This window comes from Solea senegalensis, linkage group LG4 (assembly GCF_019176455.1).
Source record: "Solea senegalensis isolate Sse05_10M linkage group LG4, IFAPA_SoseM_1, whole genome shotgun sequence".
Lineage (NCBI taxonomy): Eukaryota > Metazoa > Chordata > Actinopteri > Pleuronectiformes > Soleidae > Solea > Solea senegalensis.
Genome location: NC_058024.1, coordinates 5,662,124 through 5,681,881, shown reverse-complemented (window position 1 = coordinate 5,681,881; position 19,758 = coordinate 5,662,124). Strand labels below are relative to the sequence as shown.

The 19,758-nt window shown below is 40.8% G+C and overlaps 1 protein-coding gene across 2 annotated transcripts in view; it reads right to left on the bottom strand.

Moving 5' to 3' along the window:
- Positions 1-19,758, bottom strand: part of cdh4 (cadherin 4, type 1, R-cadherin (retinal)) — a 240,352-nt gene that overhangs the window by 147,107 nt on the left and 73,487 nt on the right. For both annotated transcript variants that reach the window (XM_044024562.1, XM_044024563.1), the window contains exon 3: positions 3,983-4,006. In XM_044024562.1, the coding sequence (XP_043880497.1) occupies positions 3,983-4,006 (24 nt within the window). The remainder of the gene's footprint in view (positions 1-3,982; positions 4,007-19,758) is intronic.

Here is a 19,758-nt window from a genome sequence, read left to right as displayed (position 1 = left end):
AAAGTAAAACTCAAGGGTTTCAGTTCAACAAAGCTTTAGTGTGAAACGTTTGTATTTATAATACTGCGAGAAAAAGAATAAATGTACTTTTTAAATGCTGTCCTGCAAATATTTCACAATAAAAGCCTTGTTAGAAAACTTAATTGACTAAAATGCTAAAGTGCCTTTATGTTGAAACTGGCAAAGAATGTGTTGTTTGTGAAAAAAGCCAGCCCATGGATGAGTGGAAGAGAATTGGGCTTTATAACTGGAGATTTGCCAGTTCAAATCCCTGGACGGGTCAAGGACTGATGCCCCTGAGCAAGGTACCCAACCACCATTGCTCCCTGGACATGGATAATACTGCCCACTTTGTGCGTGTGTTCATTGGTGTGTAAAAATAGTAAATGGTCTGTTCATACAGTACATTTGTAATCTTGACGATCGCTCAAAGCTGCTTTTGCCATTCACCCATTCACACCCATTCACTCACACATTCAAACAGCACATCTCCTCTCATCTCATCGTTTATACCCATTCACACACTGTCAGTACAACCACTGACAAGTCAAGAAAGAAAACAATAAAGTGTATTCCACTAGTATATTTTTTAACATTTCGAGGAACACTCATTTCTTTCATTGATATTAAAGTTCTCTAAGTAGAAATGCTGTTTAATTTAACCATAACAAGAGAGCCTCATAATGATACACCAGGTGCAAAAGTTTGCAGTTTAGTGTATAATCCCTGTTGCCTTAAGTAATAAACACAGAGCATGTAGAGCTTTGTCAGCAGTTGATATATTGTTGCTAACCAACAGTTCACACACCGTCTAGGTTACAGCTGGAGACAGAGTTAAGGCTGTTTCTAGCACAGGTGACGGAGGTGAGCAATTTGCACCGTTGGCAGAAAAACCATAATCAATCCCGAGATTATAGATAAGGTCACTAAAACCAGCCAAGCACAGCGTTTTCTCTTATCACAATTACACTTTGCCCTCCTGCCTCAGGTACAGCCAATTAAGCTGGAAGAGGATGTGGCGGCAGTCACTTCACATCGAGGAGAGGAGGCCTATCAGATGACGCCAAACATGTCCCATCCCTGCTGAGGAGGCAGAGAGGAGCTTGTTAGGCCTAGGGAAATACAGGGAGGGAGCGCCGGTGTGTACTGTTTTGCACTGCAGGTATATACAGTATGCAGAATTGAAAGTAGTTTTAAATTATTACTGGTAGGACAAACAATTCTCACCATTTCATTCCACTCACCTCTCTGTGGATGCATACATCCTTCAAAAAACTCAAAACTCAATACATCAGTATTGAAAATGTATATATTTAAAAAAATTCCTATGTAAATTCAATTTCAGGACAATAGATGGCTAGACACATAAAATCATCTATTGTTGAACAAATTCTACAGGTTTTCTTGCATTTGTCGGTTACAGCAGCTCCATTTACAATGACACACAAAGCACATGGAAGCACCTTCTGCATAAAAGGTAAGTTATTGAATATAAAGTGCCAATAAATCGATCAAAAGCCATGTACAATACTGTATAGGTTTAATATTTGAATGTTTTACTGCATTTGTATATTTTATAGCATAGTGTAGCACTGTCTGCTTTCCGTACTACACAGTGCATTTCCGTATTGTAGGATCGATAAAGTCTAATCTAATCTATAAATGTAGTATAACTGATTGTGGTGTCACTACACTGCATGAAGGTGAGTGGTCCATATACTAGGCCAAAAAACTAAATTAAACAAATTATACAAAAGCACATTTTTCCAAAGTAAATGCTAATTTAACCACATGTTGACCATTGATGAATGGAATGAAGTGGAAATACACTATATTAATGAAGTTGTCTTTCTTATTATTCCACTTTGCACATGTCTCTGCTCCTCATCTGTGACCTTGCTCTCACATTGCCTCCGCTCACTTTCTCATCACTGTGTAATCCATTCACCACTTCCGCCATTTTTTTTTTCTCTGCCCTTCATTCACATTATGTGGCAGCTCAGAAAAGGAAAGAAGAACCACGTGATAGAAGAGAAAACACACGCGTGTGTTTTAAAGCGGCGCTCCCCACCACAGATTCGGAGTACATATTTTTTACGACACCACCTTAAACATTCACCCATCCATCCTCTACCGCTTTATCCTAGACGTCGTAAAGACTCAGCACTGACGCCCCCCCCACTTTTCTGATGTTTACTCGTGTGTTAGTTTTTATTAATCCCCTTAGGGAAAGTATTCCTCTGCATTTTGACCCATCCTAGAATTAGGATGCAGTGGGCTGCCACACTGAGTGGCGGCCGGGGAGCATTGGGGGTTGGGTACCTTGCTCAGGGGTACCCCAGCCCTTTTTGGCCGGGTGGGTTCCTCTGGTTACAAGTCAAGTTCCCTTTCCACTTGGCCACGGGCTGTCCACTTGGCCACAGGCTGTTTGTGACCCCTCAAACAGGCCGACCCTCCCTCCCTTCCTCCAGCTCTGCCATGATAAACATCTAAAATAATACTATTGCTGCCTTGATCTTATAGCCTGGTATGTGGCAAATGGGACGTGTGCGTATAGTGCCGTGAAGAAAGTTTCTTGCGAGACCCAAGACTTCACAAGACCTCCGGATTCTGGAGACTCCTGGTCAGCAGCCCTGATTTTACAAGGCTGGTTTTCCACTAACAGACAGTAGGGGGAGTGGAGACAGCCCCCAATCTCCCCACAACAAGCCATTTAACCATCACAATGAGTCTGACTGGTGTTAAAAAATTCTGCATAGTTACGCTTTAATGTTAGAGAAGGAGGGTGGTTAAGCAAAGCAAGAGATAAGGTCAAAATCAGTGAAAACACTCACACTGAATACAAATCTTTGCCTACTATAACTTCCCTGCTTTTTGTTTAAGCCTAAAACTGCATGAAGAAAGTGTCACACTGTTTCTAGCTTGGCGATGAAAAATTGATCACAGAAGCTTCCCTGCATTGCATATCAACGTCTTTCCGCAGCAGCAGATGGAGGTTAACCAGTTAACACAAAAAATAAACCTCAAGCGCTTCATGTGAACCGCAACTTTGCATTTTTCACATCCCTGACGCCACTTTGAGGTTTCAAGGACCAGACACTCAGCGTGTGGTACTTTGTCTCCACTGCGATGCCACACCGCACCAATTATCACGACAATTCTGCCCCCAGACCATCAACCTTCATGGGGCTGCAGGCAAGTTAGGAGCGGTCGCTTCTTGTCTCTGCGCCGTGCTAAACCTCTGATGATGAAATGTACAGTGGGAGCATCAGCATGGACATTAAACAGTGGTGAAGAGGCAGAGTGGCTGATGTCATGCTGCTAACAGGGCAAACCACATGTGCAGCCAGGGCACACACACACCCTTAACCCATGCGAACAAAAAGGACACACACACGAACTTTCACTCTTGCTTGATGAAGTCATTACATTGACTCTCTCAGAACCAGGAAGCCATTAATAACAACACAGCGTGAGGAATGAAATTTGAACCTCAAAAAAGGCAGCTATCACAGTTGTCTGTCTGCATCTTTCGATTTGGACGACGTGGAAATACATTCCAATAAAGCTGTAATGAGACACTGTAAAAACTATCCTGCTTATTGGCTCCTCACTGAATACTGCTGGAGTCAAAAGGGGGTAAATTGTCATAGGTTGAGGTAAAACACATGCAGAGAAAATTATGCCAGCTTCTGAATTCTGATTGGCCACAAGGGTATGTGGATGCTGTTTTCATAATTGCTTTCTCCTGATGTTTTCCCCTCACTTCAACATTTGCTATGACAGGTAATGTGATGGAGAGGAAGACAGCTTTCTGGTGATGCGCATGATTTTGATGGGATTCAAAACTTCTTGGCCTCACCCACGGAGACTCATATCTGAGAATGGTTTCTCCCACATTAACCCAAACAGCCAATCCGGTATTGCCAATACAGTCCGCACACAGCTCTAAATCAGGGGAGCATGCATCTGCGGTACTTACCACGTTCACTTGAAAGGGTGGTATCTGTCACAGAGAGAAAGAGAGCGGGGAGGGGGGGAGAGAGAAGACAATGATTAGAATATAATAGGGGTCAGATGCAATACTGGAGTCAAAAAAGAGAACAAAACAGATCAATTTCTGTGGTCTAATGGAAAGTCAGAGGCAACAGTCAGACATTGACATATACTGAACGTGGAGCTACTATTTGAGCAAAATTTGCTGTCAAAAGTGTGCGAGTTGCTTCCATTTGTCTTTGTCTGCTATCAAGCCAGTAATATTTAAGCAGTATATGTGTGTTTTTTTCCTTCTCTCTCTCTTATATTCCATGCCATTGCCTCAAGCAGTGGGATTCATCATTATCTTCAAATGTGTCTTGTGATATCTACAATGCTCTTGTGCTCACCATGAAACCCATGGGACTCGCAGATTGTTGCATATGCACATTGCACACACTTATGTACATCGACGTAGGTGGTATTTACCGAGACCTTGGCCTAACAGTTGGGTGACAGTATGCGTACGAGAGGCAGCAAAGGAAGCATTTAACATCTGTCTCGCTCATGGTTGTCTGTGCATGTTATTGTCCTCCAGCAGAGTCAGTTGGTGAAAAGGCTTATTTATTATAAGGCTATATGGCTTATTTTTGCATTTAGTCCCCATCTCTCCCGTCTGTCAATTAGATGTTTTACTAAAATGCACCAACGATGCACACGCCGTTCTTCAACGCGTGCAGTACAGTAAATTGTATTTCTTACATTTTTCCAGGTTAGTGTCTACCATATTTTGATTAATTACCGTATTTGTTGTCAGGAGACAGAGTTGGGTGACAGACTAAAGCGATATTTCATGGGTGAAAAGGCCTGCAAGCTTGTCTTGCACTTACTGCCTGCTAAATAGTCTGCTAAATTATTAAAATTTAAATACAGTATAAACAACATACTCCATTTGAAAAATAAATCTCCACTTCATTTGCACACACTTCTCTGACACTCCATTTTTCAATACACACATATGTATGCATGTATATATATATATATACATTTAAATTTGTCTCTGTTTCCTCTGTGGTTGTGTTACAAACAAGCAGGATCGATGACAGCTTTTGGCCTCTCCGGTTAAAGTTTATGCAGTTTGAGATCAAAACGTGTCTTGCTTTCTCCACTTTTTCTGCTCTTTCTCGACCCACCATGAGTTCAAGTTCATCCTTAAACATCTGCAAATGTTTTGACTTGTTTACATTTAGCAAACACAACACAATCCGAGCGAGAGTTTTGCTTATGTACAACCCAACGGTCTCCATTCCCTCTCCCTCTCTCCGTCTGAAGGCAACCTCACTCTATCCCAACAGAACTTCGCTCTGCACATGTTCAATTATTCATCTCCCTCTGTCAAGAATTCAGCTTTGCTAGCACTTGCCAGTATCCCCCACAAATTGGCAGACAGGCTCATATTTGGCATATGGTGCAGAGCTGTGCTGCTTTTCCTTCTGTCTTCAGTTGGCCTGCTAGCACTCCTGAGAAGCACAACACACACACACGCACACACATGCACCATGTCCATCAGTTTTGTAAGTGAGATTCCCCCACTGCGATTCTGGGCATTCATCCACAACCTCCTTGCAACAGGTTTGAAGGTTTTCAACAATAGCACTGTACATGCTGTAACAGCAAATTCACTTGATTATAACTTGAAAATACACATTTTTGTTTTCACTATGTGCAAGTCTTGTCTTTTCCTAGTGACTTCACATCGTTTTTTTTTGGTGGGGTGGGGGAGGGGGGATTCACACAGGCTCATTAGATACCTCCTCTGACAGAGGTTGGACAGTGCAATGCTTGCAGTTTGTGAGACTGTTGGCAACGCTGTGCGCACACATATAGAGAAATGTGACAAAGGTGTGAATGTTCCCAAGCTGACAGACGCAACTACAGTAGCGCCAGCGACATGTTACTCACGCGTGGTGTTCGCACCCACGCAATTCTGAGAGGAGGCTTAATGAAGCACATTAACTCCAACGACCTGTATTTGTGCACAACCGTGTGGGAGCTCCAGTGAATCCACCTCTTCAGTGTCATTTTCACAAGCCCGTTTCATGGGAGCCATTTTCACAGGTCTCTGTCGGGAGAACACAGGTGTGAAAACAATGACGGCGGAATTCCATTCAGCTGCCGCCGGTGGTGTCCGGTGATTGACACTGCTAATGTTGGCATGACACACTGTGACACCTGAGTGATTCGTTGTTAATGATAAATCAAACTGTCTTCTGTGGATCAAAGGCCTATTGTGAGTTGTGCTCGTTGGGAACATTTGCCCATGTGAATGGACTTTTTTTTTTCTTTATTGTGTGGACTGACACTTTTTATATGAACTTGGGATGTCCATTAAACAAAAAAAAAACCGAGTGCAAGTTCAAACTTGAACCTTGAAAATGTACAGCCTAGATGCCCATCGCACTCAGGGAAGCTTCAACTGGCAACCCTCCCGTTGTAAGCCAAGTTTCCTTTTCCATGTGATCATGGGGTGCCCCATAGACAGATAAAACCAAATTAATGTAAAAGTAGTTGTGTATGTATGGTGACAATGCCGGGGAGTGAAGGTTGCTCCCAGTTTCTGAGTTTGAAATCCAATTTCAGGGACGTCCCTACCTCGGGAAATTCAAATTTCTGAGTTCTGAGTGTACCATCCATCACTTTTTTGGGACATTTCCTGATACAAAACACAGACCTTGTTCTCTCGGTTCCTTAGCAAATAACAGAAAACCTCAGCTAATTGATATCAAGAATTTAACATAACTGCTCAGTTGCGTGAATCGAGTTGGTTTAAACTTTGAGAATGACCATCAAAATTACAGCTGCGCCTGAGGTAGGACCATTTAGGCTTTGTGCATTTTTCAATCACCCTCGAGCGACACATAATGGCTCTGAGTAAGGGCAGTAAGAATAAAATAAGGGAAAACACCTTGCTATAGATCGTGCTTTTTGACTGAAAATACTTATTTCCGCACTCTGAAAAATGTTTTTCTTCATCTCCGTTATTCTTGAGAGCATTCACTCTCGTGACATACAATACATACATCAGTGGTCCAAATGGATACATACAATACACTCTCTGTCTAGGTCATAGTTACTCAATTATTTAGCATGAGTCTACCAAACTACCAAATTACACCCACAATGTCTGTTTGAGAATGTGTCTCTTTGCCTTTAAGAGGCTTCTCTTAGCTGGCAACAGTTTATACATTGAGTCGGATTCTATTCATGTGCATATAATTCTAATGAATATTATGGAATATTTACTTTATATTTGGTAAAGTGACTTCAGCTATATAGTGCTATAGGACTTACTTTACTGGATTCACATTCAGTGACATATACGTTCCATCATTGAATGGCTTGATTTGGTTTGGTACGGTACGGTACACTATGGTGTGGAATGGTAAATCCCTGGGTGAGGAGGAACCAATGCCTCACCTACACAGACACGTAAAGGTCCAGTGTGTAAGGGTTTATTGGCAATTTGTTTAAGTTTGCTTCAAAATTAAAATCCTCTCTTGTTGACATGTTTCTATGGATCAGACAAACATTGATTTGCATGTTTTGAAGCGTAAACTTACGATGAAAAAAGGGAAAAGAAGCTGCGCGTTAGCAGTCAAAATGTTCACGAGTAGACACACGAACAAACTGCAACCTGCCACATTTTGTCAGTGCGAGTTAATGTGAGAGCGCGTCTCTTTGCATGCAGAGGCGTCATTATGCCAAATCTTCTTGTTGCCCTTGTGATGACGACTAACCAGAGAGCATTTTCAGCTAATAAATAATACATTTAACAGTCTAATCAAATTGAACAAATGAGTATGTCTAGAAAACTATTAATCAGACAGAGCAAACGTGTGTTTACAAATATAACACTGGCACAAACAATCAATTATTCATAAAGTGAATGCTGGGTAAGTGGGCTTCTTCCCGGGTGAGATGCTGCCATAATTGCAGTGGGACTACAAGAGTGCCGGCTGGTGTGTGTGTGTGTGTGTGTGTGTGTGAGTGTATAAGTGGGAAAGCGGAACTGCATATGTGCCTATCCATGAGCTCAAACACACACAAATAAACACACACACACACGTTTCTCCCCATGTGTCAAACTTCCCCCAAACACAACAAGAACAGGCAGAGCCGCCTCATTACTGCCTAATGAGTTGTCTGATTAGTGACAATATAAAAGCCGTATTGTCAAGTGCAGTATGTTTATTTTGATTCATTATTGTACAAAAGTGACTGAATAGAAGCACATTGACATGGAGCATTAATGTTTTCTGGTAATAGGGCCCCTGTGGACAGAGCAATCATCAGTATACTCAACCGTCACTGCAGCACCAAGCCACGGTCACTGCCCACAAGATGAACAGACGCATGTAAAACGGAATTCAACTGTTAACTGTGTGTTAAAATTGAGATGTAGAAGCCTGACGTTGAGATTATATTCTATATTCAATGTTTTCAATTCACAGTGTGACAAATTATAAAAATAAATGATGAAATATACCGGTGTGTGGGGGAAGAGGTGTTCAGATTATTTACTGAGCAGAGGTATATAATATTTGATACAGTCAAAAATATACCTAATGCCGCATTTATCAATATTTTATATCCTCTGTGGGCAAATCATCATGTGCAACGTTCAAAGAATTGCTTGCAGTGACAAAACCACACAGTATCGTCTCCTGACTCTGCAGTTTCCCCGCACTTTTCGGCTTTATGAAGCGTTTTAGCTGTTTCAGCTCATTGTTTTAGCTTTTATGATCCATAACTCACCATCCACATTTCCACAAAAGAGGACGGTTTTAAAATCGATATAGCATTTTAACCTACAGCTTCATTGACTGAAAGGTGTTGGAGGAAATAATGGATAATAATAATGATGTGATCACTTACATGGAGCTTCCAAGTATAATATTTAACAGTAATGCTCATGTAAGTAGCATTTATTGAAAGAACGCTCCATTAGACTTGCATGGGTTTAATTAGCTGTACCTAATAAACTGACGACTGAAGGTAAATTGTGCACGGAACTCGACATTTGCATCCATGCCAGAACTCAGCTGTGAGTCAGTGTCGTCGTTTATGATTCAAGCAAATGTCAAATGTCTTTCACTTAAACAATATTTGATGGTCGTGATTATCGATACCGTGATATCTTGACTCTTTTGACTTTTAGTCACATACTCACAATGAGTGTGGATCACATGATTGGAAGTAGGGTTGGGTCTAATGCAGATTTTTTTTCTGTATACGAACAAATTGTAATTGACACTCACCAACCTAATTAAGTGGCACCTGGTTAGGTCTCCTGCTGCTATAGCCCATCTGCTTCAACGTTCGACATGTGTGCTCAGCATGGAATGTGTGTTTTTTGAGTCACTGTTGCCAGTTGCTATTGCCTTTCCTTCATTTCAAACCAGTCAAACCATTACCCTCTGACCGCTGGTATCAACAAAGCATTTTTCGCCAAGAAAGTGGAAATGAACTGTTATTAAAACCTACAGGTAATTCGATGAGGAAATCCCCTTAGAACAGCAGTTTCTTCAATACTCACTTCAATCACCATGTCTGCATGGTTTTCAGATTGGGTTGAACATCTGAAGCAGTTGAAGATTGATTGATTGATTGATTGATATATTGTACCTAATAAATTGGCCACTGAGAAACTTACCACACCAGTGCATTGAGTTTTGGATGTGGATTGAGAATGACTGAATGTATAATATAATAATAAAATAATATGATTTATAATACGTGTCGGTTCCTATTTGTGTACAATTTGAATTGGGTCTGATAGGCTGTTTATAGATTTTAATTCCTTGGAGAGAAATAAATTGGCAAAATAAAATGACATCAGCTAAAATATCAACCAAATAAATGACGGATGCACGATATTGGATTTTTTGCCGATGTATCGAGAGTGCTTTTTCTCATAACTGATATCTATATTGATATGTACAATACACATTTGTTTTTCCCTGCTCCCAACTGCAGAGTTAATGTCGTCTCTTCTGTAGTGAAATGAACAGATTTTGCATATTCATGTTGCAGCAGATGTAAGATGTAAGTTTTCTTCTATGCACAAAACACATAAATATAAAAACATTAGTTACAGAAGGGTAAGCATAGAATTCAAGGCGCTAGCAGCCTATTTAGCCAACTGTTTTAGTCATAAGTCACGACAGGGAATCTTTGCCGATATGTGATAATACATTATAAAGCAAATATTGATATTTTATTGAGTCAGCCAACTAGTCACTGGACTGAAATATAAAAAGCACCAGGTACCAAGTACTATCCCTAATGGAAAAGCAAAAAATAAGCAAGAACTGTATAATAATAAATAATAAAAAATAATAATAACTTACATTTATAAAGCACCTTTCACGAAAAGCAGCATAAGTAGCTTTACATAAGTGTACGTCCTCTAACACAGGTATCTAACTAGGTTTGTAATAACATAATAAGGAAAAAGTGCATGAAAAATAAAAGAGTAACACTAGAGTGTTATTGATGTCAGACAATTTTCTTTATTTGTGAAGGAGACCAATTTTCTCTCCCTTAATTTAGCCCTTTCCCCCACTCTCTCGCTCTCTCTCCTCTTGTCCGTGAGAAGAATGTATCGGTATCTGGACTGTACTGCTTGGCCTGTTGCTATATGTACACACTACAAATCAGAGGTAATGATGCACTTCAGGGAGCTGCAGTTACACACACCCATCCACCAGTGCTCTGTAATCACTAAAGGCCCCTTTTCTATAAAGATAAGTGTTGCTTAACGCGCACTGCACCGTTAACTACAAGCGAAAGGTGCACCGGTGGTGGGGTGGGGGTGGCAGGGTGTGTTGACAATAACTTGGTGAACACAACTTTGTGATTTAATGCTTAATGGCATTTCTGACTTAGCAGCAGAGCTGCAGGTCACGGTGAGACTCGACCTCTGCGTCGCTAACACACTCACATGCTCACACACACACACACACACACACACACACACAGAACCTCGTCTTCCCTGTTCTCTGCTGAGTGGAAGTCGAAGAAACCATTTCACATAACTGCCACGAAAACATGGAAAGCAAGCATACGTTAGCACATTTTCTTAGCACATGTATAATCAAAGTTATGGATGCAATATTGGCAAACACACCAAGATCCCCCGATACGAATAATGACATTATTCGCAACGACACAAATTGTTTAATGTTTATTTTGCACAAGAGATACAATGTATATTTATATTAGTATCAGTATCAGTTATTGGCAACAAATTCAATTCAACTTCAATATCATTCATCCATAAGCGAAGGGTTAAATCAAGCATTTATCTAGTGTTTTGTTTTTTGTTTTTTTTTTTCTTTTTACTGGCTTTTTTACTGCAGTAACATCAACTAAGTCTATAAAAAAAAAAGAATATCAATTATATCTAAAATATTTACCTCTGTGTCGAATATACAAGAAGTCAGTACCAATATACACAGTATTAGAAAATCCTAAATAAGTGAAGTGTGTGTCACCTAATATATACATTTAAGCGTTACTACATTGGTACTGAAGGAAAATGCTAATGCGGCACAATTTTATACAAAAGCACAGTAGATTCCTGTTATTGAAACTGATACTCACCCTAAATAAAAAAGGCGGGGGTTAGCTACGAAGCTGTTTGTAACTTCTCTTTAAAGCACTTTCCCTGGATGCTGAACACATTTACTGGGCTGACTGAAGCTTAATGTTAATGCATTTTTATGTATAGCGGCTGATTAATTGTTGAACCCAGTAGGTGGTTTAATTTCAGCGTGGCAACACTGTGGCATTTGGTGGGTATGTATTGGCAGGAATTTAATCTCTCAAAACCCATACACGGCCGTCCAGTCAGAATCACTCACTTTAACTTCTGCCTGATGGTTCAATCCATCATTCAGCATAAATATGCATGTGCAGCACTACGGCGTAGACAGACACAGAGGTAAAAGAAGGGGGGTGGGGGGGGCGGTCCCTGCTGTGATGAACTGGTGCTGACACAGCCAGGTGTTTAGTTAAAATGCAGAGCCATGATGAGGGATGGTGGGAGGAGTTGACTTGCACTTTGGGGGCTTTAAGCAGCCGAGTTCGTCTGTAGTCGTCTTCTATCTCTGTGCGCAGAAGAAGCGCCATTTCATGATTTGCATTCGGCCGAGGTTGCACTTTTTTGTGTGTGCATAGTAGGGCTGTCAGGCATTTCTCATTAAATCAATATGTGTGTGTGTGTGTATATATGTATGTATGTATATATAATAGGGCTGTCAACGCTAACATGTTAATCTTTGTGATTAATACAGCCGAGATTAATGTGTTAAAATTATTTAATGCAGTAAACGCACTTTTGTTTACTTTGGGTGTTTGTTTCATGTAAACTTTCATTTTCCATGAATTAAAAATAGATATTCAAATATTGTAGATAACAGAAGAGAGTTCTATGTTTTTCTATTTTTTTCTTATATTAATTTAACCATAACCATACCACCTAGATATGATAAAATATCTCTATAATGCTTTTTCTAGAGTTGACAACCACACTATCTCTTTGCCATTCATTCAGTCATTCAATCATTCATTCATTCATCAAACCCCTCACATCATAAATATATCTACACCGGCATGTAGACTAGCAAATCCGGAAATAGAACCCTACACCTTCCAGTTGAAAGACACCTCGCTCTACCACTCTACCCCTAACTGAGACAGGCCTAATGTATGACCACACATTTTGGACAATGCAAATGTCAAATACACCTGTATTTATTTACTTTACTGATAAATATGCACACACCTCCAGGATACACTTTAAATGGTAACTGCTTGCTACTGCTTGTAAGTTTTTCTTTCTGCTTGATTGTTTTAAATCTTTTTTTAAGACTGCTTTATGGGCCCTTGAATTGCTACCTTTTTTATTTGAACATAAATTGAAGTCTATAGCCGTGTTTCCATCGCGTGGAACGCTTCGCTTTGGTCCAGTAAAGTACGGTGTTCCAAAATAACCAGCTCCACCCACTACAGTCAGCTGACAAACGTCACCTTACGACTGAGGCAATTTGAAACCACAAAAAAGACCAAAAAGAAGAAGAAAATGCAAGCACACAGCAGCCAGCCATTGTCGTCTGTTGCGTCGTGTTCAGTGTTGTTGTCCATTGTCGTCGCGCCGTTACAATGTCACGCTAACCCCGAGATCTCCTGTCGCTGTTTCCTGAGCTGGAGGGCAATAGATTGCAGGCTGCACACAGGATGATGCACAGATCTCTGACACACACGTGTGTGCACAGGCACAGACACACTGCTGACTCAACGCCTCCGCTTGGATGCACAGTCTGACACTGCTGTTTGGTGTCGAGCGATGTCCCAAAGCTAAACTGCAAATATAATGAAATTAGCTGTGGCACTGAAGAAGCAAATCAGCCATGATGTGAGGACGCGATCGCATCGCCAACCGACAGCGTCGACAGCCTGTCATCATCATCATCACCACCATCATAATCACAATCACGACTATCATCTTCATCAACACCATCTCTGTCAGTCGTTTCTGCGCTGACTCATTTGGGGATGCCGCAGTGAGCCTCGATGGTGGAAGTGACAGAATGACACGTGTTGGACTACGGTGGCATTAAATATAAACGTGTATTTAAGCTGCAGAGGCAGACAGGTGGCGGGTGATGGGCGACTGACACATGCTTTCTTTTTTCTTCCCGTCTCCTTTTCTCCAGCGCCACTCTCTGCCTGCCTGTCCTCCTCTATCGAAACTAATCTCGTTTCCCAGTAGCTTGAATTAAATAAATGTCTGTCATTAAGACCAGTGAAGGATGGCGGAGGGCCTGAAAAGATCAAGGGCTGGACAGGCCGTGGAAGGACAGAAGGCACTTAAGTTAGACCCTCCACAGAGTCTTGGAGGGAGATCATGAAGGGCGGAAAGGAGCAACTTTGTAACGTCCCACATGTATCAGACAACATTTATGGAGGGAGAAAAGCACACAAAATAGCAGCTAAACTGCCATGATGAGTGAGTAGTAGAGAGTGCACCTCTGCATCAACCTATTCCCATTTGCACTGTGTCAGTTTATCACACTCCACCATCCTCCCACTTCATCTCCCTGCAACCCCATTTAACCATTAAACCAAAAAGGGAGAGAGCACCGCTGTCGGCTCACTAAGCGACCAACCCACCTCAGCTATCTCATAACCCTCCGGATTCTATTGACAACCAGCAGCTAATGGGTACTGTGAAGTATTTCATATCCACCTGGGACTCATCCTCACAGTCAAATCTGTTCAGCGTGTGAGCATTAAGAGGCAGCTAAAGGCTGCCATCAATCCCTTACGTGTCTATTTGATGATCCCCACATGGTTATACTTCACTGCTAGTCTTAGCTAACCTGCCGCATTATTTTAACAATCTCCCTTGGGCCCTTTGGGGGTCTATTATGTGTCTGCTGGAGGAGCTTTGCAGTACATTATGAGATGCATGCAGCCATGTAGACACTGCTTCGCCTGAGTGAGTCCCTGTAGTATGTTAGCCAGATACTTCACTGCAAAGAAGCGAGTAAAGCGTACAAAAGCAGCTTTTTACTTCAACATGAGGCGCTGCACTAAAAAGCAAGAACAGGTGAGTTGAGTCTGTGAGTTCAGCTGGAAGAAAACCTGTTGTAGAACTACAGACTCTTTGATCTTGGTCCAAGAGTACAAATTATCCGAGCTACTTACTGCAAGATGTGTCTTCATCAAACATGGCATTGCGGTGGCCATATAGACTTTTGATTATGAGGTTATTCTCAGATAACCAACCTCCGTCTGAACCTGCGAGCTGATTCGCTTTCTGGTGACGTCAAAAGAGCTCGACAGGCTCGGAGACATTGCTCCAAGAAGTCTATTCGGAGGTTCTCTGAACACACCACTGAGTGCATTTCTAAAGTGGAGGAACACATCTTTTGTCATCAGGCCTTTTCATTGGAGAAAAAAAAAAAACGATGAAATAATCCCAGACTTTGAAATGCACCAGCACACAAACCACACTGTTTCATGCTGACCCCTCTAAGCCTTGGAAATGTCAATGGTTTATAAATGCCATGGGTCTATAAATAAATGGCATAATAAAACTGAAGACTGCTCTCTGGTGAATCTAGGACTCATTCAATTAGTTCAGTGTTTGAATTTGTGTATGTCCATACAAGAAACAGATTACAAGATAACGTAATAGATGGATTTTTGAAGTCTTAAGTTTGTTTTTTCCTTTTCTTTTAATGCGGTGGTTCACTGGTGGTCATAGAAACGGCTAGATTAAGAGCAGAAACACTGCTTCATTTGAACATTTGAGTTTAAAGTGAGTTCTGAATGACTTCTGTGTTTGTCCTAGGCCCACCGTCTTTGGTCATAATTTAAGGGCAAATGCAGTGAGTCAGAGAGAGTGGGTCACATCGGAGCATGAGCTCAGTTCTGGGTGCTGAGACTGCGAGAAGGTCAAACGGTGCATTTAGACACGTGGAGGCACTAAGTGCACTAAGTGGACAGAGAAGACACTTCAAACTCGTCTTGTGAGGCGCAAGGGTAGCACTTAAGGGCATTTGTTTTTTAGTACTTTCTGTGACTTGACCACGTGTGTTCCTGGTATTACTCGTATTGCGGGGACTGAAATCTGTTTACACAGACACACTATGGGTCCAAGTCCCCGTAACATAAATTATAACATAAATGAATTTTAAGAAGAAGACATGTTGTAAAGGTTATGGTGAGGGTTAGACCAGTAGTAGTTATGGTTAAGTTTACAGTAATCCAAGAAATGAATGTGAGTCAATGAAAAGTTCTCTGAAGTCATGAAAAACCAGACTGTGTGTGAGTGTGTACAAAGGCTGTAATGATTATTCTGGTTTCTTTGCTCCAATTAGCAAAGAAATCATTAAAACTGAAACATTTTATTTTGTGCACAAAAGGAGTCATTTGAGAACATCATGTTTTCAATGTTGGACAAACACTGAGAACATTTTTCCAATATTTTTTGACATTTTTAGTACCAAACGAGTACTCAATTAATCGATGAGACAATTGACGGACAAAAGATAATGAAAATATTAAGTTGTGATGACAAATTCTGGCGAGAAAGCACTACTGTGAGGACATTTTAGCAGGCCCTCACTAGGATGGTCACTTTGTATTCAGAATATGATACTGTTTCTAACATGGAATGTACAGTTCACAATCAAATCTGTAGTTCCATGCTGCCGTCTCATGAGCTTCTATTTACGTAGTGCCTCACAGAATCCAGCAGAGGCTATGATGTCTGTGTCAGTAGCAGCAGCAGCATTTTGGAGATGCAAGCCTGCAATACATGGGGGAGACGTTTTGACGGAGCGTGCACCAAATATGAACTAATAATCAACTCCACTAATAATTTAACACTCTGTGTGTACGAGGGACATTTGTGCACATATTCTCGTCCGTGGGTAATATTGTTAATAAAAAGAGCCGCACTCAAGGTGGACAAACTTGTGTTTCTGGCAAATAATACCAGACATTTAAGTTGTTACTTGTAACATTATTAATGTGATTTATAACATTATTACATTTTAGTTAAAAGCTGTCGGAGCTTCCTCCTGTTGTCAGTGATTTCCCGTTTAGGGGGTATTTACTCCCTTCTATACTTAGAGCTGATGTTATGAATAGTATAACACTATCAATTATTAAAAATGTTGAACAAATTAAGGGTCATTATAAATTGTGAGACCTAAAAAGGCTTTTTTTAGTGTTAGGTTTCTAATTAGGGTTGGAATAGATGTTAAGTATTTAGTTAAAATAAGGGTTAAGGGACTAGAGAATGCATTAATTCATGCAATTAAGCCAAATCTATCCCTGTTTACCTTAAAATAAAAGACCAGAGACTCTTCATTTAACGAGACCCATAATACACAATAGAGACAAATATGTCTGTGTGTATGTGAGCGTGAGCGACGGCTTTATTGCTTACATTACCGCATTTTCACATATTTGGCATAACCAAATGAAGAATCCCATAGCAAAATAACTACAAGGCCAAGAGACATATAAGAAAACAATATAAAAGGTAATATATTCTAGTTTGTGAATCTTATTTGAATAACAATATCCCAAACACACACTCTCTGTCCAAGAACAATGGAAATCATTGTGTACCTTCAAAATATTGTCAGACATGTCTGTGTCTCTGTGTTCTGCTATGTTTTGTGTGTCTGCTGACACATAAGAGTGAGCCATCCACACTTTTGTGCAGGAAAATATGTCTAAATCAATCGTCCAAACCCTGTAATTTACTTCCATTGTTTAGGAATAAAGAGATGCCCGAGGTACAATGCCATCCTTCTTGTTTAGATGAGGCTGTTGTAGCTACTGTGAGCTGAATGTTTAATTGCGGACAATATGACGGAGCTCTTTCAGCACTGAGTGTACGTCATAGCGTGACAACTTACTAAGGCTTTTATTTTTACCCATAAATTTGGAACTAGGAATGAGAGTACAGAACATTACACCGACAAAAACACTATCCGTATATCGTTCGTGAATGATGTCGTGAATGTAACTTTTGTTTCGCACATCTGCAAATCCTGCGTTGCGCAAGGGATCGTTGTGAATTGTTTTTCTGAACAATCACATTTAGGTTAATATTAAGTGCTTCACACAATAATACAAAATGTGTGATTAATATATATATATATATACATATATATATATACTTATATACATACATACATATATATCTTTATATATATATATATATATATATATATATACACATATGTTTGTCATCCTTATACATTTATGTTTTTTTTTCTCTCCTTTTTCTTATGCAGTGCTTCATTTATATTACAATTTTGCCCTTTGCAGTTAGTTGCAATTGGTATTGCATCGTCGGTGTGCTCATGCAAGTAAGTGAGCACTGTCTTGCGTGACCAAATAAAACACACTGTTCCATCAGTGATGGCCCTAGTGTCAAGAAATGTCCCTGTAAACTTTGTAATACTTTGCTTATTATGCAAAGCCTTTGTAATGTTCTGCTCATCGTCACATTCCTTACGTGCAGTACTTACATTTTCATCAGGTGACAACTGAGTTGAACAACAAACGCGATACAATTACTCTCCAATTGTGCGCTCTAATTAAGCCCAAACAGGAAGCAGAGAAGCATGTGTCTGCATAACCTTGGTGGGAAGAGTCAACACACAACAGTGCCGCATTATAGGTGGCAGGAAAGCAGTAACACTCCATCATCTCCCCACTTCAGTCTCGTATAGTATCAATAAACTACAATAAGATCTGTTCCGCAAATACTGCAGAAACAGGCCCAATATTTCTGCTATTAGGGGAGATATACAATATTAATGCAGCTCTGAGGTGATGCTACAATAGACTTAGTTACAGATCAAGGAGCCCCACTTTTTACTTGATACACATCTTTATTTGATGCACACAATGCAGCAGTGGTGCACTATTTTTCTGGCCCTGAGAGGACGTGGTGGAAAACTCCAACTTCGGTTTTCTTTTGTGTGTTCAGGAGGGACAACAAAGATAGAAAGCACCCAGGTGAATAAGAACAGAGTTTGTCTACTCCCATGCCCATTTACTTCTGCTGTTCTACATTTCAGAGAGCGAGCAGACTGCAGTAGAGAGGCACACAGCTGAAGCTGCGGGGCTTCTTCAGTAGCTAGAAGTGTCAAATCTTTTATTTATTCTTAAAAGTTTGAGCAGAGAAAACTAGAGCCTGACTTTGTGTCTCTGGGAGTGGATTAGTTGTGCAGGTTCGTCGCGTGTATCTTCTTTAGATTGTTGGCGAGTTGCAGATGGGCATTTATGCATCCACACAGGACAAACTAAGGCAGACGAACGACAGCGCCAGCCCATCTAATAACAGTGGGGCTTATCAGCCGCCTCTGCCTCCTCTAATTTTCATCAGTTTTGACAAGCCCATTAAATGAATCTGGGACCAAAATAAACATGTTTGTGTTGAGCTGAAGTGACAGGCAGTGATCACACCTCCCAATGTTCCAGAGAGAAAGATACGTCAACTCTTTAATTAAAAACACTGCCCCATGCAAAGCGGCCTGGCCATGATGAACAGGACTTTTGCCTCCGGCACAAAAACTGATGCAAGGATATCAGGACAAAGTGTGATCCAAGACGCAGCACATTAATGGCGTTGACGATCATGGGAACTGAATATTCTGGTCGATTCAGGATGTGAGTGTTGGTTTAAGGATTACTAAGCAATCCTTCTCCTAATCCTGATCTAATTGTAATGAGTTTTATTCATTCCGCTCCTGGAGTGCTTTACTTTTGTGGGGACACATACTGGATCCACGATGAGAGCAAAATTGACAATACTTTCTTTTGCCAGCACACCACTCAGGAGCTCTGCATCCCACACTCCACATCAAATATGAAAGGCAGAACTGTATCTTTTTCGCCACAGTTCATAACATGTCACTTGAACAGGCCCGGTGGGAAGCACTCTTCAAATTTCAAATAAAACAGAGATACTCGAGTGCAGCCTGCAGAATCCTCAGTGGACTGTCCAGGACAATACAGCTTTAGCAAAGGCAATGTCAGCACTCGGGGGGCCATTGACGGCCAACACCTATTTTTCTCAGGGTGACATCTTTATCGGCAGGCATTGTCATCCACTGGAAAAAAAAAAAAAAAAAAACACAAAGAGCCCCGCCCTTCACCAGCAGCACAAAAATCAGTTTCCAT